The following is a 21,492-nucleotide window of genomic DNA, read 5'->3' as shown; positions in this document are numbered from 1 at the left end:
AAAACAAGAGTGCAGATTCAATAGCATCATGGGTGCATGACTATACAGCAAAAACGGCTTGCTTCTAGCACAAACAGGTCAAACGATCTTGGCTAGCTAGCTAACTATACCAATATATCCAAACATTTGGTGGCACAGAAAGAAAAGGGATAGATTCTTCTTCTTCAAACTTGCTTTGCAGGACCACAACCAACTGAAGGTGCATACACCACCACCTACTGTACTAGAGTGGGAGGCTGGTCACGGCCTCCCTATTCTTTGTAACATAAAAAGGAAGGGGGAAAAGGAAATAAAATTGCCTTACCAACTAACCCTACACCTCACCACCTATCTGATCCTAAACCAGGTCGGCAGCCTGGGAGGACAGGGCGCTATCGTTCAATACCTTGTAACACTTCTGCAGTAAAATCTGTTACACCCAAGTACTTCTCTGCAGCCGCCACAACATCTGTTTTCAGTGATTTATGTTCCATGTCTGCGGTATAGTTGATAACCATGGCTATGAACGCTAAGAAACCAACCTTACTGAAGCACGTTATTCCTATCACTCTCTATTGCTCTCAGCCTACTCACAGTGATCCTCTTAGGATCCCTCGCCCTGGACCTTCCTCTACTACTCTCTTCACTGACTCAGCATACCTGCACTACTCTGATCCTGGCAACCTCAACCTGCCTTCCTCTCACCAGATACTTCTGATCTCCAGCACCATAGGTAATCCTACAGTAAACACACACAACTTTTCCCACCACTACACATTCCTTTGTCTCATGCCCTCCTGTATACTTCTCATCTAGGAATCTCCCTCCTGCACACTGCTGCAACATGACCATAAGCTTGGCACCTGAAACACCATAATGGGTTCGGGACAAAAGCTCTCACGGGATAACTGACATATCCTAACTTGAACTTTGTCGGGTAAAGACTCAAAATTGTTGAATCAAAATTCAACAGGACAGACGGTGTCTTCTGTTTCACCAGGTCTCCACTGGGTCTGCATCGCACCAAACGGTGGGCGTCACAGACTTCGGGAATAATCAATTTCAGTTGACCCTCCTCAACAGTTAAAGCCACCCCAGTTATCAGTCCTTTCAGCGGCACCCTGCTCCAGAGAGCAAATGAAGTCACAGTTCTTGTCCATCTCACTGTGGATGGAAGAAATGCAAAATAATCACCCTAAGTCCACTTTGAGTTACTTTCACAGACTCAACAGTCCCCAACCTCATCTCCACCAACCTGACACCATATATGGATCTGCAAGTCAAGGATACATTCTCCAAAAATCTCACTCCCACTGGGCCAGAATCATCTTTGTCATCATCGGGATGAGGAACGATGTAGAAACCTAATGTCTTTACAGTGTTACATATTAGTTTCTAGGGCACAACATGTAGCTTCAAAAGTAGCTGCACCTTAAGATTAGGATCATGGGGTAGGGTAATCTGATTCCAGACCTGCGGTTGAGGGCACCTTCTTCCTCAAGTGGTTTTGACACAGCCTGACGCTGATAAGCCCTCAAACCAGGTTAATGCTTCACCTACATGTATTAGCTGTGAGTGGCAGTTGGAGGGAAGGGAGTGAGGAATTCATAATAGGGGTTATAAACTGCTGCTGAGTGCATTTCACTTTGGTCTGGCGCATTTGGCTGGGCCCTGAGATGCTGTGACTGTAGGGCCCTGCCATGTATCAGGGCCCTATTGACCCGGATAATAGGAGCTGGGTGTGCTGAGCCAGCATGGCTGAGCCTTGTCCCCAGTTGCAGCCCAAGTCTCCTCCCCCTGAGCGGCAACTGAAGCACCGCACAGCAGCAGGAAGTGAACGTGAAAGTCACGCACACACACAGTCACCTTGTATAAATGATTGGAGACAGGAATACGTAATAGGGGGTTTTAATACTACACCCAAAAATACAACATGCCATGAAAGGCACGTGGACGAAGCCCAAAACAAACACGTATACAAAACCACAGGGATGTAACCCAAACAATAGAGCGAGGTAAAACCTCTAATAAATACAAGGGACAAGACCCATAATAACAAGTGCACAACAATACCCGCGGCGAGGCCCGTAATCACAAGTGCACAATACACGCAGCACGAAAGCCGAAACAACAAAACACAGGTACTCACAAGACCAACGGACAAGGGAACAATAACTGACCAAGACAATGGTGAACAGAGGGCACAATTATACAATTACTAATCAGGGGAAATGGGAACCAGGTGTGCGTAATGAAACAGTTCAGTGATGCCTAGAGGCCGGTGACGTAGACCTCCGGAATTGGTTCACGGAATGAGCAGCAGTATCGGAGGGATCCGTGACAGTAACCCCCCCACCCCACAGGGACGCGGTGCAGGTCGGTCAGGGACAGTTGCAGCTGCCGAAGTTGCGTCGTCGTCGGATGGGCCAGTTGCAGCTGCCGAAGTTGTGGTGGTGTCGGATGGGCCAGTTGCAGTTGCCGAAGTTGCAGCGGCCTATGGCAGACCCGTTGCAGCTGTCGAAGGTGCGGCGGCAGCGGACGGGCCCGTTGCAGCTGCCGAGGTTGCGGCGGACAGGCCAGTTGCAGCGGTGTCGGACGGGCCAGTTGCAGCTTCTGAAGTTGCTGCAGCGTCGGACGGCCCAGTTGCAGCTGCCGAGGTTGCGGCGGACAGGCCAGTTGCAGCGGTGTCGGACGGGCCAGTTGCAGCTGCTGAAGTTGCTGCAGCGTCGGACGGGCCAGTTGCAGCTGCTGAAGTTGCGGTGGCGTCGGACAGGCCATTCCCACTGTCTCCATTTAGAACGGTTATTCTGTCACGTTGTATAAGGATAGGGGACAGGAGCAGGCAGGAATACGCAATAGGAGGTTTTAATACTTCACCCAACAATACAACATGCCATGAAAAGGCACGGGGACGAAGCAAAAAACAAACACGTATACAAAAACACAGGGATGTAACCCAAACAAAAGAGCGAGGTTAAACCTCTAATAAATACACGGGACGAGACCCGCTATACACTAGACGATGCGAGACCCGTAATAACAAATACACGGGACGAGACCCGTAATAACAATACATGCAGCACAAAAGCCGAAACAACAAAGCACAGGTAATCACAAGACCAACGGACAAGGGAACAATAACTGACAAGACAATGGTGAACAGAGGGCACAATTATACAATTACTAATCAAGGGAAATGGGAACCAGGTGTGTGTAATGAAACAGTTCAGTGACGCCTAGAGGCCGTGTGACGTAGACCTCCAGAACTGGTGCACAGAATGAGCAACAGTACCGGGAGGATCCGTGACACATACACTATAAATATACATTGACACATCTGTAAACTAGTACATAATACACACTAACACCATTTGCAGTCACAGATGGATGACATAAAATGAACACCCATATGCGCTACCCCAGATACGCACTCGCATGGATGGGCACACACTTAAACACATATTCACTCAAACTTCACACATACCATAACATTTGCCTGTAAAATGGAAAACATACATGTAGTCACACTCACCAGATGCACAAACACACTCAGGATACACATTCTCACACCAGTGGAGGCTGCTAAGGGTAGAGCGGCTCATAATAATGGCTGGAATGGAGTGTAATGGATGGAATGGAGTGAACGGAATGTTATCAAACCCATGTTTTTGATACCATTCCATTTACTCCATTATTATGAACCGTTCTCCCCTCAGCAGCCTCCACTGTCCCACACACAGGAGCACAGGCTGGTTCCTTTCTGTTGTGTAACCAAAAAACAGCAAGGCCAACCGTTAGCCTACAAGTGGTTTGGGAACTATCTGTCAGATGGGACACAATGTGTGCTTTCTGATTGTGTCAGGTCAAGTTACCTCAATATTTATTACTAAAGGTGTCTCGCAGGGATCGATTTTGGGACCTGTCCACTATTTAACCCCCCTCCCCCCATGCTGGCCCATGTTGACTCCAATGCCTTCCATAGTTGGCTTGATGTCCTTTGGGTGGAAGACCATTCTTGATACATATGGAAAACTGTTGAGCATGAAAAACCCAACAATGTTGCAATTCTTGACACACCTCTCACCATACCCCGTTCAAAGGCACTTACATATTTTGTCTTGCCCATTCACCCTCTGAATTGCACACATACACAATCAATGTCTTAATTGTCTCAAGGCTTAAAAATCATTCTTTAACCTGTCTTCACTGATTGAAGTGGATTTAACAAGTGACATCAATAAGGGATCATAGCTTTCACCCGGATTCACCTTGTCAGTCTGTCATGGAAAGAGCAGGTGTTCTTATTGTTTGTATACTCAGTGTAAATAATATTGGTCTATCTGCAAAAACCTGTAACATGTATTTGTATGCAGATGACACTGTTATGGACACTATTGCCCCTACGGCTGAACAGGCTATGTTGGAGCTGCAATCTGATTTTGTCGCCTTGCAGAAAGTCCTTGTTGATTAAAAATTGGAACGTCATGCGGGAAAAACTAAATATATGCAGTTTTTTAATTCTTGTATAAATATTTCAGATGGATTAAAAATGTATGCATTGGATGGTTATTTCATCTAGCAGGTTCCTGCCTATAAATATCTAGGCTTTTGGATTGACAATAATTTGACGTTTAAAAAACATATGTATGCGCTACTGTAGTTAAGAATCTGAGATTTAAAGTAGGCGTCTTTTATGGAAATACATGCCTCTCCCTAAACAACAGGAAGCAGATAGTACAGTCAACTTTCCTGACAGTTCTTGACTTTGGTGACACTGTTTATGGGAATGCAGCAGCCACTACTCTTAAAACTGTGGATGCTGTCTACCATAGCGCCCAGTTTTAATACGCACCACTGCATCCTCTATCAAAATGTTGGCTGGTCCTCATTAAAGTCGCGTAGATCACTTAATTACTCCCTTTTTGTTTACAAAGCTCTACCACACAAGCTTCCGATCTAACTCAGTTCACTATAATAAAACATAATAATGAGATCCCCAACCTGTTCACAGGTATGGTTAACTCTTGAGGTTCCAGAAAAGTATATACAGATCTAGGTAAATCTGCCTTCAGTTTTAGGGCCCCCCCTTTTTGGAATAGCTTACAAAACTCATCTTGACTCTCTGTTGCCTCTAGGGCAGTTCAGGACTTTAATGTTGAATGAATTTAATGAGAATTTCAACTGTTTGGATTTGAATTGTCTTTGTAGTGTTTGAAACTGTAGTGTTGATTCTGTAATTTGTAGTTTATAAAAATGTTATGTATCATTTTTAATTAGTTTTATTGTTTTCCTGATGGCACCATTGTAAATGAGACCCTGGTCTCAAATGAGTTTCCCTGAAAACATAAAACTAAAAAAATAGAAATACTTCTCAATTAGAAGATGATTTGACGGCCCTACAGGCCCCAGGTTCATTCACACTTGACCTATTGCCCATTCCTGGTCGTATAAGCAAGTAGTATGGCAATGAAATTTCAGATACACTTACACTTGGTAGTACTGTCAACCATAAACAGCATCCCCATGCTTTACACGTGGCAAACACTGACCGAGAGAGCCTTTTAGGCCCTACAGTATATTGTCAAAGACCAAGTCTTCTTAGGTAACACCTCTGCCCTCGGTGCACTGCAGTGACCGAGTTAAGACGGTGTAATAATATCAGTAACTAAAAAACCTGAAGCAGCTCTGAGCCTTCTGCACATCAGAGCTCAACAATGTGCGTATCTGTCCTCTAAATAGAAAGTCCTTAAAAGGAGTTTTTCACAGTAAAGTCAGAGGCCATCTTACGTGAAGACATGAGCCACAATGTCAGACTCAATATCACATTTTCAGGGATAGGAGTATGTGTTCTAGTTATAGCTCACTAGTGCCAAGAGTTTTTCCTGCGTGGTCGGGGGGTTTGTAGGGGTAGAGAGAGACTACTGTAACTGCATGAGAGTCAGTCAGTCAGTCAGTAGGTTCACTGTGGGTCCTATCGCTGTAACACCATCTCTCTCTCTCTTCTCCCCTTCCATCTCAGATGCTCCTTTATAAGCCCATGCTGCCACAGAGACAGAGGTCGTGGGCATTGTTCGCTGACAGCTTCAAATATTTAAGGAGTAGTGGAGCAGGAACACCCAGGAGCTTTAATCATATGCCTCGTGTTTTATTTATGGTGTACCTTAATTCTACAAGAGGCTGTAGTTGTTCTGATATATTGAAGTCCACAGTGACCCATTCCTCTTAGATGAAAGCTAGCTAAGGCGGCAGGTTAACCTCAATGCATCACTGGATACTCATTTTCATTTAACATGGTTTACCTGACACTGAACCCACTTCTCGATCATTGTTTGGTGTATTTTATGCAATACACACAAAAACACGTAATTGGAGAAATACCCCCATAGCATTGCATCAATTTGTAATAGTTTAGTGACTCATGAGTGGGAATCATTTGAACGTTCAATCCTCAAACCATTTCTCGTCCATAGTAATGGTGACTAAGAGGAAAAACAGCCCATTCCCTGTATTCTCTGACCACATCTGTGCCAACAAAAACTGTACGTGTGCAACTATGGGGCAAAACAGATGCGTTTGGCTTATATTGTTGACAATATGTAACTATATTTTGTCTACAAATGTTTATTGAAAACATAAATAAATTTGCACAATAAGCACTTGTTATCTCTCAAATACATCTTTACAGTTGTTGGTTAGCTAGCTAGCGATTTTTTTGCCATATTAGCATTGTCATGAAATCAGTCAAAACACCTAAAATCAAGACATTGCATCAAGAACATGATTAAACTAGCTGAAACGAGCCACTTCCGATTCCCAACATGGCAGATTCTTGTCATTGTTGCTAGCTATCTGCATGTTCAAAATCACATTTTTTCTATACCTTTATTTATCCAGGCAAGTCAATTATGAACAAATTCTTATTTACAATAACGCAACAACACACGGCAACAACGCACAGCTTCTGGCCACATCGATACGCGCGCATCACTTTCGTGACCTTGTCAGACAATCCGTCTACACTGAGTATACAAATATTAGGAACACCTTGAGTTGCACCCTTTTTCCCTACAGAACAGCCTCGATTTATCGGGGAATGGACTCAAAATGTCGAAACATTCCACAGGAATGCTGGCCAATGTTGACTCCAATACTTCCCACAGTTGTGTCAAGTTGGCTAGATGTCCTTAGGGTGGTGGACCATTCTAGACCACACAAGGGAAACTGTTGAGCGTGAAAAACTCAGCAGCGTTGCAGTTCCTGACACTCAAACTGGTGCGCCTGGCACCTACTACCATACCCCGTTCAAAGGTACATAAATATTTTGTCTTGCACATTCACCCTCTGAAAGGCACACATACACAATCCATGTCTTAGTTGTCTCAAGGCATAAAGATCATTCTTTAACCCGTCTCCTCCTCTTCATCTACACTGATTGAAGTGGATTTAACAGCTGACATCAATAAGGGATCAGAGTTTTCACCTCGAGTCACCTGGGCAGTCTATGTCATGGAGCAAATGGCGCAAATGGAATGGCATCAAACACCTTGATACCATTCCACCTATTCCGCTCCAGTCCTTACCACAAGCCCATTCTCCCTAACTAAGTTGCCACCAAACTCCTGTGGTACACACAGTGTATTAGCACTACATACCCCAACTCCTCCCCGACCCAGCCAAATGACTAGATGTTAGGGCCCTCCCAGTCAACCCCAACAGAGCGGGAGAGTCAGAGTCTGTGTATCTCTCAGCAGAGCCTTGAGAGAGTACCCTTCCTGTCATGGAGCCCAAAACTGGGAGGATTATTAATGTGCTCATTCATTGATAGGCCAAGATATGCAAACGGTAATGTAATAAATTGATTGACTGGCTGAATGTGTGTAAGAGAAAAATAAAAGAGATGCTACTACTACTCTAAAAGAAATGACAAAACAACCTAGAATTGTTGAATATTGCTTTACCCGGTTGGCAGGTAGCCTAGCGGTTAAGAGCATTGAGCTAGTAACCGAAAGGTCGCTGGTTCGAATAATCGAGCTGACTAGGTAAAAAATCTGTCCTTGAGTAAGGCACTTAATCCTAGTTGCTCTGGATAAGAGCATCTGCTAAATGACTAACATGTAAATTTACTAGACGATACAGTGTAATAACAAAGAAACAACAAAATAATCTAGAAATATTGTTTTATTGAGGATAGCCGATCTTTCAAGATCGAGCACAATCGATCTTGAAAGATCGAGCAAAATCAATTGAGCACAATCGAATCAAATTAAATGTTATTGGTCGCATACACATACACAACCGGTCAAAAGTTTTCGAACACCTACTCATCCAAGGGTTTTTCTTTATTTCTACTATTTTCCACATCGTAGAATAATAGTGAAGACATCAAAACTATGAAATAGCACATATGGAAGCATGTAGTAACCAAAAAGGTGTTAAACAAATCAAAATATATTTTATATTTGAAATTCTTCAAATAGCCACCCTTTGCCTTGATGACAGCTTTGCACACTCTTGGCATTCTCTCAACCAGCTTCACCTGGAAGGCTTTTCCAACAGTCTTGAAGGAGTTCCCACATACACTGAGCACTTGTTGGCTGCTTTTCCTTCACTCTGCGGTCCGACTCATCCCAAACCATCTCAATTTAGTTGAGGTTGGGGGATTGTGGAGGCCAGGTCATCTGATGCAGCACTCCATCACTCTCCTTCTTGGTAAAATATCCCTTACACAGCCTGGAGGTGTGTTGGGTCATTGTCCTGTTGAAAAACAAATGATAGTCCCACTAAGCCCAAACCAGATAGGATGGCGTATCGCTGCAGAATGCTGTGTTGGCCATGCTAGTTAAGTGTGCCTTGAACTCTAAATAAATCACTGACAGTGTTACCAGCAAAGCACCCCCACACCATAACACCTCCTCCTCCATGCTTTACAGTGGGAAATACACATGCGGAGATCATCCGTTCCCCCACACCGCGTCTCACAAAGACACAGCGGTAGGAACTAAAAATCGGCAATTTGGACTCCACACCAAAGGACAAATTTCCACCGGTCTAATGTCCATTGCTCGTGTTTCTTGGCCCAAGCAAGTCTCTTCTTCTTATTGGTGTCCTTTAATCAAATCAAATCAAAATGTATTTGTCATATGCGTCGAATACAACAGGTATTCACCTTACAGTGAAATTCTTACTTATAAGCCCTTAACCAACAATGCTGTTTTAAGACAATACCTAAAAAAAAAAAAAATTATGAGACAAGAATAACAAATAATTAAAGAGCAGCAGCAAATAACAATAGCGGGGCTATATACAGGGGGTACCGGTATAGAGTCAATGTGCGGGGGTACCAGTGTCGAGGTAATATGTACATGTAGGTAGATTTATTAAAGTGACTATGCATAGTTAATAACAGAGAGTAGCAGCAGCGTAGAAGGGGGGGGGGGGGGTCAATGCAAATAGTATGGGTAGCCATTTGATTAGCTGTTCAGGAGTCATATGGCTTAGGGGTAGAAGCTGTTTAGAAGCCTCTTGGACCTAGACTTGGCACTCCGGTAGCACTTGCCGTGCGGTAGCAGAGAGAACAGTGTATGACTTGGGTGGCTGGAGTCTTTGACAATTTTCAGGGCCTTCCTCTGACACCACCTGGTATAGAGGTCCTGGATGGCAGGAAGCTTGGCCCTGTGATGTACTGGGCCGTACGCACTACCCTCTGTAGTGCCTTGCGGTCGGAGGCCGAGCAGTTAACATACCAGGCAGTGATGCAACCCGTCAGGATGCTCTCGATGGTGCAGCTGTAAAACCTTTTGAGGATCTGAGGACCCATGCCAAATCTTTTCAGTCTTCTGAGGGGGAATAGGTTTTGTCGTGCCCTCTTCACGACTGTCTTGGTGTGATTGGACCATGTTAGTTTGTTGGTGATGTGGACGCCAAGAAACTTGAAGCTCTCAACCTGCTCCACTACAGCCTCATCGATGAGAATGGGGGCGTGCACGGTCCTCCTTTTCCTGTAGTCCACAATCAACTCCTTTGTCTTGATCACGTTGAGGGAGAGGTTGTTGTCCTTGCACCACACGGTCAGGTCTCTGACCTCCTCCCTATAGGCTGTCTCATCGTTGTCGGTGATCAGGCCTACCACTGTTGTGTCATCAGCAAACTTAATGATGGTGTTGGAGTCGTGCCTGGCTGTGCAGTCATGAGTGAACAGGGAGTACAGGAGGAGACTGAGCACGCACCCCTGAGGGGCCCCCATGTTGAGGATCAGCGTGGCGGATGTGTTGTTACCTACCCTTACCACCTGGGGGCGGCCCGTCAGTAGTGGTTTCTTTGCAGCAATTTGACCATGAATGTGGAAGCCAGATGACCTGGCCTCCACAATTCCCCAACCTCAACCAAATTGAGATGGTTTGGGATGAGTCGGACCGCAGAGTGTAGGAAAAGCAGCCAACAAGGGCTCAGCATATGTGGGAACTCCTTCAAGACTGTTGGAAAAGCATTCCAGGTGAAGCTGGTTGAGAGAATGCCAAGAGTGTGCAAAGCTGTCATCAAGGCAAAGGGTGGCTATTTGAAGAATCTCAAATATAAAAAAGATATATATTTAGATTTTTTGGTTACTACATGATTCCATATGTGTTATTTCACTATTATTCTACAATGTAGAAAATAGCAAAAATAAAGAAAAACCCTTGAATGAGTAGGTGTTCTAAAACTTTTGACCGGTAGTGTAGATAGCAGATGTTATTGTGGGTGTAGCGAAATGATTGTGTTCCGAGCTCCAACAGTGCACTAATATCTAAAAATTCACAACAATACACACAAATCTAAAAGTAAAAGAATTGAATTAAGAAACAGCCCACGTGTGTTAGTACTGTGACAGCAGTTCGTGAGACAATATTGTAGTAGACTAGATCTCACATGCATTGATTTCCTCATCAGTCTACTGTCTAGGTTAAGTCAATCGCCAGTGATGAGGGAGGTCTGTGGTTTCCGTGTATGGGTCCTTAATCCCCTCTGCAAAGCTTGCTTTCTCCATCTCTGCTCTGGTCTTTGTAACCTGGGAGGTTATTCTATAGCAGCCTCGTTAGCTGGGGTAGAGGGATTTTGTAATCTGACTGAATCAGTTACCTTAAACCTTGTATCTGATCTTCATCTTGGGCACATGACACACACAGAGACTCAAGGTATCTGAACGTAGTATATAGGCCTTATGCATTGCCTTCCTCAGAATGAAGGTCTTCCTAATATGCTTCAATTTGATGGGCATCATGATGAGCTTGTCAAGAGGACAAGTCCCAGTAACAATTGTTGAATTCAGCAAGAGAATAATGTATGTTTTTATACCAGAGAAAGAGACCAGTGTTTCATATCCTGTGGTGGGCTTCACAAGTCAAATGTGATTATTCATAATTGAAATCAAATGATTCTTATTCCACTAATACTGCAAGGTACATGAAACATGGGACATTAACAACACCCTAATAGTGAGCTATGAAGGCTGCACTCTGATAGAAGGCCCGTATAGTTAGGGAACGAGAACAAGGCTCATAGTCCTTGAAGAAGGAATGTATGTATTTGTGGGGAAATGTGTATATGTGGATGTATAGTATTCAAAAATGAGTGGAAGGCTGAGAATGCTTCTGTATCTACCTGGAACAGGCATTCTGTTAGTCCCCGTCGTATCTGCGTCCACATAACCGCGCAGATGAAGAAAAGGCCGATTTCGGTCCAGGTAATATAAGCGTTATCCAGGAGCGTCCTTTTGGAGAGCTCTAGACCGCAAGTGCTACAGCCTCTCAAGGCACTGGGCATCACTGTTGATGCTCTCGTTATTAGATCCGCATAGCCAGGCATGGGTTCCACCTCCCCGACACTCATGTCGTCCCCGGTATGACTGTCCATTGTGGCGGCACTGAAAACGTCGATTTACAAAACTGACCCTGGTTTAGGAACACAGAGCGGCAAGCTCCTACACTTCCAAACTAGCTAGCCAGCAGCTATCCTAAAAACGCGCAAAAACTGTAATCAGCTTAACCTCTCAAGTAGCCTGCCTAATTCTTTGTTTTCTAATTTAAGACGTGGGCCCATTTCGCATATATCAGATTGGAATATAGGCCCATAAAAACCAAAGGTAATAGCCAGGTCGATATATTTAATAGCCAACGTAATTAGCTATCTATATTGTAATATTACATATATTCTATGATCCAGTAAACATTGTTCAGAATGTTGGGCATTATTTTACGCATACTACCTCATCATTTTAGCTAGCTTGTCAGCCGTCTACGATTAGCTAAATTGAATGCACACTACTGGATAGACCAGCATTTACAACAGCTACCAAACTAGCTAGTTGAATCTTTCTGAGATTAGATATAGCTGTAAAATCACCTTTAAATTACAAGAAAAAAATCCAGCAAGTATTATCTGGCTACCTAATGTGCCATAAAGATCGGTACAGTCTAAGCATCACATGTGATTTTAGTGAACCTAACGTTATATTCTGTATACACTCATCTCCGTTATTCGCTTTATATAACATCTCGCCGTCATTTCATCAACTAGAATAACCTAGTCCTACCAGACACCAAACCAGTGGAACTGAAACCTTTCTAATACAGTTTTTTTTAATTAACGCCGACAAAAATCTAGACTATATATCCTCAATGTTCGGCTTCCTGTGCCGTGCCACTGCTGGTGATCAACGTCGTGTCCTGGTTGTCTGCGCTCTCTGTCTCTTGACAAGTGACAGAGAAATGCGCGCTGTTTTAATGGGAATCAATGTAGAACATAATTCCATACGGCACTCACTTGAAACCTATCTGGTTATAATAATACAAGTATAGTAAACGTTTTTACCCGCACGACCAGCGGGTGTTCACCACCCTCTCCGAATGCCACTTTAATTTAAAATTCGAGTTTAATGTAGAAAAAGCAGCGTCGCCGTGACGTAATTATGTCCAGCTATCTTCTTCAACTGCTGGGATTAAAACCGAAGAACATTTAAAGCGACAATGCAACATGCAACAGCAGCACGATGCACATCACGATGCACATCAAGTACAGGATGTCGACTTTTCCAGAAAACACGTTGATACTGTAGAGGAATTTCTACATGAATTGAATGGCCCACTCATTTACAAAATAGATAATTTCACATGCAAAATAAAAGTTAATCTGTGAATTGGACAAGACATAAGGGGGAAAAGATGGTCTACCTCCAGCAAGTATCATCGGGACACATTCAAGAATTTCAATAGAAAGTGTCACACTGACACACACTGGGTGTAAACAGGGTCATAAAACATGTATTGTCAATTCAGAGGAATGTTTACAGAAAACAGTTACACAGGAGGCATTTTACCATTTAGATAAATGCAAATGTTACAAACAGAGACATTATCAAAAGGGACATTTAATGTACTACAACTACTTCAGAGTATAAATAAAATCTGTGTCCACCACATAAAAGGTCATATTATTATGATAAAGTTTAGCAATTTTTTTTTTTTTATATATAAAAATGTCTAAATGTGCATGTCAATGTTAATCCATACAATTTAGAGTTTTCCATATTGATAGACAAAAAAAGATATGTAGCAATCAGTTGTGTGTCCAGTATTCATAATGTTTTGTAGTCCAAAAAAGATTACTCCATTGTGTCAAACAGTCGCAGTGGGAACATACTGCATCGCCAGTCTGTCAAATTCATTCTCCTGAGACAAGAAAAAATAAACATTTAACACACAGTAGAACATGTTTAACTAGTAAAACTGTTGTGCACTGCAATAACCTGGTCCGTTGAGTGAAACAAACGGACATTTCAATGTTTATTTACACTTCTTTATTGGGTAATTATGTGTAGTGAAGTCAGTCAAAATCAGACAGTTTTTAAATGATCTCATTGGACTAGATATCCTACAGTGCTACCAATCAAATCATTTGATTTAGTTCCAAGAGAGCAAAGACTGACCAACAGCTGAAGAATGCATTGATTGAAGATGTAGCAGAACTGTGTACGGGCAAATGTAATCAACATACCTTGGCCAGGTAATCTTTAAGGAAGCGGTGAGCTCTATGGGCATCTTTCAGCTGAGAGAGATACCGGTTGGTTACCTGTGAACAGATGCATAACAGATTGACGTTAAAGACAGGCTCCTGAACTTCGGCAACTACTTAGTATTTTTTTTATACCTTCCGCTTTGGGCTGGATGTGTCAATGAGTACGGTTACATGCACACAATCATGTGATTATTGAGAAGTCAGATTAATATAATATTCCCAAAAAACGTTTACATGCTTTGCAAGAAGAACGATTTCACTAATAACCCTGTTTACGTGAACACTTCTGAAATCAGGCTACCTGATGGGACTGATAAATCTAGAAAATCACCGATCAAAATAAATGTTCTACCACAACGAACATGTTATTTTTGGGAAGCCTATTTGATTCTGAGTTTGTATGCGAAAACTACTTCAAGACATACATTGTTGTTTCGAACTCACTTCACTCGCGCTAAAAAGGGAGGCTCGCTCAGATGGTGCTGGCATATTCGCAAATCAAATACACAGCTGGAATGCCAATTAAGGTGTTTACATGTCCTAATAATTTGAAAGACTGCTCAGAAAACCAGGTGTTTTAATCGGCGTATGCTTACTTAAAATTTGGACCTTACGCTGGTTAAGACGTGTTTACATGACTATTGCACAATCGGCCTACTGCCATGAATCAGTTCAACACTGAATTATTAGTGTGCATGTAAACACTCACTGTGTAGTTCATACATGCATAATCTATGTGCAGAATTACTGTCTTACCTCAATTAGTCAGGAAATCCCTAGTTTGAAGGCAACTATTATTCTGGAAGTTGTGCTACATTTTCCCAAACGTGGGCCAGCCCCCTAACAGCGAACAAGATGCACCCACAGCAGAGTGAGAACAATCACGTGGTGCACATAGTGTAATCGGAAAGTATTCAGACCCCTTCCCTTTTTCCATATTACAGCCTTATTCTAAAATGGATTAAATGTAATAATACCCCATAATGACAAAGCAAAATCATTTTTTAGAAATGTTTGAAAATGTATAAGAAATAAAAAAAACAGAAATACCTTATTTACATAAGCTATGAGACTAGTAATTGAGCTCAGGTGCATCCTGTTTCTACTGATCATCCTTGATATGTTTCTACAACTTCATTGGAGTCCACCTGTAGTAAAATCAATTGATTGGACATGATTTGGAAAGGCACACACACCTGTCTATATAAGGTCCCACAGTTGACAGTGCATGACTGAACAAAAACCAAGCCATGGGGTCGAAGGAATTGTCCATAGAGCTCAGAGACAGGAGTTTGCAAAAAGGCACCTAAGGACTCAGGCTATGAGAAACAAGATTCTCTGGTCTGATGAAACCAAGATTTAACTCTTTGGCCTGAATGCCAAGCGTCACATCTGGAGGAAAGAGGATGCACCATCCCTACGGTGAAACATGGTGGTGGCAGCATCATGCTGTGGTGATGTTTTTCAGGGGCAGGGACTGGGAGACTAGTCAGGATCGAGGGAAAGATGAACGGAGCAAACTACAGAGAGATCCTTGATGAAAACCTGCTCCAGAGGACTCAGGACCTCCGACTGGGGAAAAGATTCACCTTCCAACAGGACAACGACCCTAAGCACACAGCCAAAACAACACAGGAGTGGCTTCGGGACAAGTCTCTGAAGGTCCGTGAGTGGCCCAGCCAGAGCCTGGACTTGAACCCGATTAAACATCTCTGGAGAAACCTGAGAATAGCTGCGCAGCGACGCTCCCCATCCAACCTGACAGAGCTTGAGAGGATATGCTGACAATGGGAGAAACTCCCCAAATACAGGTGTGCCAAGCTCGTAGCATCATACCCAAGACTCGACACTGTAATCGCTGCCAAATGTGCTTCAACAAAGCACTGAGTAAAGGGACTGAATACTTAAGTAAATGTGATTGTTTTTTATTTTTAATGCATTTGCACACAAAAAAGGTTTAGATTGATGAAAAAAACGATTTAATACATTTTAGAATTAGGCTGTAATGCAACAAAATGTGGAAAAAGTCAAGGGCTCTGAACACTTCCCGAATGCACTGTACGCGATGCAATGTTCGGGGACCACTTTTGACTCGTGATTGCTACTTTCAGAACTACTGGCTAAAAAGTATAGAAAATTACCAGAGAATCCCTTTAAGAAAGTTAAAACGCCCAAAATAATTTATCATAAATCATTAGAACAAGGTCTACTCTTTATACACCAGTTGTAGATATCCTTGATTGGGTAATTATCAGTAATTAGATTGAACCCATTGAAGACAGCATTCTGTAGACAATAACAATCCTATTGATCATTTACTCACTATCACCTCAATCTGGCACAGAGAAGATTTTTTTAAAGCTTTATCGCTACAATAGTGTTCTTGAGTTTTACTTGCTGTTTAAAAAGAGCACAATATATCGGCAAACCTTTCAGCCAAACAAATAAAAAACAAACGTAAATTGAGACAAACATTTCTCCGTATCTGTGACAAAACCTGATGCACCCTGAGGAATCCCCATAAACTGATATAGGTCCAAAGTCTCACCTCAGGAGCTTTGCCCAAGTGCTGGGTCAGCACAATCAGGTTGATCAGAGTCTCAGGGTGGCTGCTGTCCTGTTAGGGGGGAAATCAGAGTTTGGAAAACAACCAGTTTCTCACAGCAGTGCCTCAATGCACTGTATGACCTTACTCACTACCCTGCTTCCTTCATACATGTTCAATCACACGTTCTGAAATGTGTATGCGACAACTGTAATACTAGTGTATTCACATAACAATCACTGGTCATATTCTAAACAAGAGCGTAAAATGTGGGAGATTATCTTTTTGTGTAATTATTTAACCAAGGATCAGTCTTCCATGACACCCCAACAAGGTACTGGTTAAACTCGGCCAATTCATTTTTTCTCATCTCAGATTAACTGCAGGCCATGGGGACAAAAATATAGCATTTGGCACCACCTACTGTTCAATTGAAAAAGTTGCAAGTACTTCCCTTAAAATTACACTAACCTTGTATTGCTCTGTGGTTGGATGAGACAACAGACATCACCAATTGGTTAAACTAATTCAAATGGTACTATTCAATAGTCACTAACGTCCTATAATGTTATGCTATCAGTTAGTGTTCATCTTTATTTAAAAACAACCCTTTACACATCTCTACAGATTCCTCTGTAGAATAAGATATTAGAGTGCATTTGAGGCAAGTAATGACCTTGTCTTGTGCCTCCTGGAGAACCCCCTCTGCCTCCTCCCACTTGTTGTGGGCCATATGGCAGGCAGCCTGGCCATTAAGCAGAAGCAGAGTAGGGGAATACTTATCCGACAGCTCCTGGAAGATGTAGTAAGCATCCTGCAGCTTCTCTCCTCCCTTTAAAAAAGGAAAAAAAGCAAGAGTCCAGTTCTTTTCTGTTCAGATGAAAAACTGAAATTGAGTTTTATTCTTAATGACTGCACAAAAAGCTGAATTTAATCCTAAAGTGATGACTACTTTTAGAGTGAGAGTGGTGCTCTGTCAATAAAAGCCCATTTATTTCAGGTGGAGGACAAATGGGGCCGGCTGCACTGAAGTATTCTAGCATGTAGGGGGCCTCCACCAGGGCCTAAAAATTACCTTCTTGGACCACCAGCCACTGTGGCAGGTAGATTGAAAAATCTACCAGCCACTGAATTTTTTTATACCAGCCAAAAAACATTTTCCACCATACAAAAACAAAAACAGATGACCATTCTTTGTAATCTTGCTAAAACAAAAACATTTATTAGTAAGAAGTAATGTGATATACTGCTAAATTTCAGGGTGGGAGGTTACCGTGGTAACAGGGCCACTTGAGTCGTGTCAGGTGCGTCTGTGTGTGAGATTTAAAATCGCACTAGTAGTAGACGGCATCTCTTCGCTATCAGTTGAAGCAGCAGACTCAAACTAACATAAAAAAAACTACCAAGCTTGTGAACAAAACAATGTAAATATGCAAGAAACACAAGGACAAAGTCTCACGTTGTACACTTTCAAGTAAATTAGACAAACTTATGCCTGTGCGCAGCACCTCCAAAAATGAATCTATCAGCACAGTGCACAAAGCCAGGCTGTGTTGCTGTGAGAGGTGGGATATAGACTTGTATTTCTTTATGCGATTAGCAGCTATGAAACAAAATGGCATAAATATTTTGAAACAGCTACTGCAGCATTTGTCTGCTATAAATCACAACTCGCACATGTGCTCACTTTTAATTTGCATATGCGAATTGGATGACCACCCTGAAAATTGACCACCCACCTATGTGGCTTGTGAAATAGACATTATTGCCTGCCAATACCTAAATATACCAGCATTTGGCAGGTGGCTGGTGTTAATTTTATGCCCTGGTCTTCACTATGGGCTGACACTCACAACAGCGATGTTGACCCAAGCCGTGGATAGTTGGGTCAGTGTGGCATCCTCGTCCTGCTCCTGCATTTTCTTCAGCTCTTTCCTTTGAATGACAGGTGTTAAAATAAGTAAACAATGCCATATATGATCCACACATAAATTTGCTGAATCCTTTTAGCTCAATTTACTTAAAGTATTTAAATCAGATGCCGTGTTGAGTGGACATACCTTGCCAAATCAACACGTTCTAAACTCAGCAGCACCTGAATGGTCATTGCCATGCTGAAAAGAAAAAGAGGGACATAAACGTACTGAATCACCCATAACAGGGGCTACAAACATTAATAGTATCCTGTGATTGTCTTTACCATTCCAGACTTTCTCCCTGGTGCAGGGACCGCAGGGCAGCGTCAGAGTTCATCTCATGGTAGTAAATGGACGCAGCCATGACCAGGAAGGTTGTGTTGGCCGCATCTACACTCTTGGCCATCTTCTTGTCAAGTTCAGCCACAACGTCATCCCTGCACAAAAAAACAACAATATTGTAACAGCTAAGGAGTCAACAAAGAGCATTTCATCTTGAGTTGTGTATTGACAGTTTACAATAACAATTCGGAACACTAATGGGTTCAGACCGTTTGCCCTCGTTGGAGCAATACTCAGCAAACATCTTGACAGCCTGGAGCTCTGGCGAGGCACTGGCCTTGATGTCATCCATCACCACAGCATACTTCCTCTGAAACAAGACAGAGTGAGGCGTGTTCGCTAATTGCACATGCTGATAGGTGGTGGAACAAAAATGTACACTCCTATAAACTGACTGTCCCGGCTATGTTACCTGTGCAATGTAGGCTCTGTACAGAAACATGTCTCTCTCAACCTCCTTCTCAGGTGTTGATGGCTGCAAAGAGGAAAATAAGTAGTTTACTTTTTTTCGTTTTAACGTTAGCTACTTCATTACAATAGAGATGTTAGCTAGTTGATTTGTTAGCTATACAGTCCAGTGTCATACAGCGACACTTGAAAAAGATATAGGCTTAGCCACATTGTACAAACTGTTTACCGTCAGATAATTACCTTAACTTTCTGGGCTTCGTTTATACATTGTTGATAACTGCCGATATAATAAGCATTTTTCACATCGAAGAGCTCATCAACATCTCCTTGTTGCGCCGCCATGTTGACTGGATCACTTCCTGGACACGTAGTACCGACGCGTATTTACTAAGGTACATGGGCGATGATCTTCTTCTGTCAGTTAAGGTTTTATTTAACTAGGCAAGTCAGTTAAGAACTAATTCTTATTTGCAACGGACGGCCAAAACCTAACGACGCTGGGCCAATTGTGCGCCGCCCTATGGTACTCCCATTCACGGCCGGTTGTGATACAGCCTGGAATCGAACCAGGGTCCGTAGTGATGCCTCTAGCACTGAGATGCGGTGCCTTAGACCGCTGTTTATTTGTCACGTGCGCCGAATACAACAGGTGTAGAACTTACAGTGAAATGCTTACTTACAGGCTCTAACCAATAGTGCAAAAAAGGTATTAGGTGAACAATAGTTAAGTAAAGAAATAAAAACCACAGTAAAAAGACAGCGAAAAACAGTAGCGAGGCTATAAAAGTAGCAAGGCTACATACAGACACCGGTTAGTCAGGCTGATTGAGGTAGTATGTACATGTAGATATGGTTAAAGTGACTATGCATATATGATGAACAGAGAGTAGCAGTAGCGTAAAGAGGGGTTGGCGGGTGGTGGGCGGTGGGACACAATGCAGATAGCCCGGTTAGCCAATGTGCGGGAGCACTGGTTGGTTGGGCCAATTGAGGTAGTATGTACATATGTACATGAATGCATAGTTAAAGTGACTGTGCATATATGATAAACAGCGAGTAGCAGCAGCGTAAAAGAGGGTTGGGGGGGGGGGGGGGCACACAATGCAAATAGTCCAGGTAGCCATTTGATTACATGTTCAGGAGTCTTATGGCTTGGGGGTAAAAACTGTTGAGAAGCCTTTTTGTCCTAGACTTGGCACTCCGGTACCGCTTGCCATGCGGTAGTAGAGAGAACAGTCTATGACTGGGGTGGCTGGGGTCTTTGACCATTTTTAGGGCCTTCCTCTGACACCGCCTGGTGTAGAGGTCCTTGGATGGCAGGCAGCTTAGCCCCAGTGATGTACTGGGCCGTACGCCCTACCCTCTGTAGTGCCTTGCGGTCAGAGGCTGAGCAATTGCCGTACCAGGCAGTGATGCAACCCGTCAGGATGCTCCCTGGTGCAGCTGTAGAATCTTTTGAGGATCTCAGGACCCATGCCAAATCTTTTTAGTTTCCTGAGGGGGAATAGGCTTTGTCGTGCCCTCTTCACGACTGTCTTGGTGTGTTTGGACCATTCTAGTTTGTTGATGTGGACACCAAGGAACTTGAAGCTTTCAACCTGCTCCACTACAGCCCCGTCGATGAGAGTACTCGGTCCTCCTTTTCCTGTAGTCCACAATCATCTCCTTAGTCTTGGTTACGTTGAGGGATAGGTTGTTATTCTGGCACCACCCGGCCAGGTCTCTGACCTCCTCCCTATAGGATGTCTCATCGTTGTCGGTAATCAGGCCTACCACTGTTGTGTCGTCTGCAAACTTAATGATGGTGTTGGAGTCGTGCCTGGCCATGCAGTCGTGGGTGAACAGGGGGTACAGGAGGGGACTGAGCATGCACCCCTGGGGGCTCCAGTGTTGAGGATCAGCGTAGCATTTGTGTTGCTACCTACCCTCACCACCTGGGGGCGGCCCATCAGGAAGTCCAGGATCCAGTTGCAGAGGGAGGTGTTTAGTCCCAGGATCCTTAGCTTAGTGATGAGCTTTGTTGTTGAACACTAAGCTGTAGTCAATGAATAGCATTCTCACATAAGTGTTCCTTTTGTCCAGGTGGGAAAGGGCAGTGTGGAGTGCAATAGAGATTGCATCATCTGTGGATCTGTTTGGGCGGTATGCAAATTGGAGTGGGTCTAGGGTTTCTGGGATAATGGTGTTGATGTGAGCCATTACCAGCCTTTCAAAGCACTTCATGGCTACAGACGTGAGTGCTACGAGTCT

At 43.2% G+C, this 21,492-nt stretch overlaps 2 protein-coding genes across 3 annotated transcripts in view; both read right to left on the bottom strand.

Annotated features, from left to right (window-relative positions):
• The window catches only part of LOC106573829 (ceramide synthase 1), a 51,486-nt gene extending 38,517 nt beyond the window's left edge, over positions 1 to 12,969 (bottom strand). Inside the window, exon 1 of one of the 2 annotated variants that reach the window (XM_014149198.3) lies at positions 11,617 to 12,969. In XM_014149198.3, the coding sequence (XP_014004673.1) occupies positions 11,617 to 11,868 (252 nt within the window). In that variant the 5' untranslated portion in view covers positions 11,869 to 12,969. The remainder of the gene's footprint in view (positions 1 to 11,616) is intronic. The other variant, XM_014149199.3, reaches the window with a different exon arrangement.
• Positions 12,970 to 13,248: 279 nt separating this feature from the next.
• Positions 13,249 to 19,783, bottom strand: LOC106573830 (coatomer subunit epsilon). Its single transcript, XM_014149200.3, has 10 exons — positions 19,483 to 19,783; positions 19,244 to 19,306; positions 19,041 to 19,141; positions 18,774 to 18,926; positions 18,634 to 18,687; positions 18,427 to 18,508; positions 17,250 to 17,405; positions 16,577 to 16,645; positions 14,008 to 14,082; positions 13,249 to 13,682 (listed from the first exon to the last, which is right to left on the bottom strand). Exons 1-10 carry the CDS (start codon positions 19,582 to 19,584, stop codon positions 13,629 to 13,631), a joined length of 909 nt encoding a protein of 302 aa, XP_014004675.1. The 5' UTR covers positions 19,585 to 19,783; the 3' UTR covers positions 13,249 to 13,628.
• Between the last annotated feature and the right edge of the window lie 1,709 nt (positions 19,784 to 21,492).

The sequence above is a fragment of the Salmo salar genome, chromosome 16 (assembly GCF_965601325.2).
Source record: "Salmo salar chromosome 16, fSalSal1, whole genome shotgun sequence".
Taxonomy (NCBI): domain Eukaryota; kingdom Metazoa; phylum Chordata; class Actinopteri; order Salmoniformes; family Salmonidae; genus Salmo; species Salmo salar.
Note: the sequence above shows the minus strand (reverse complement) of the source record. Positions and strands in the feature narration are given on the sequence as shown.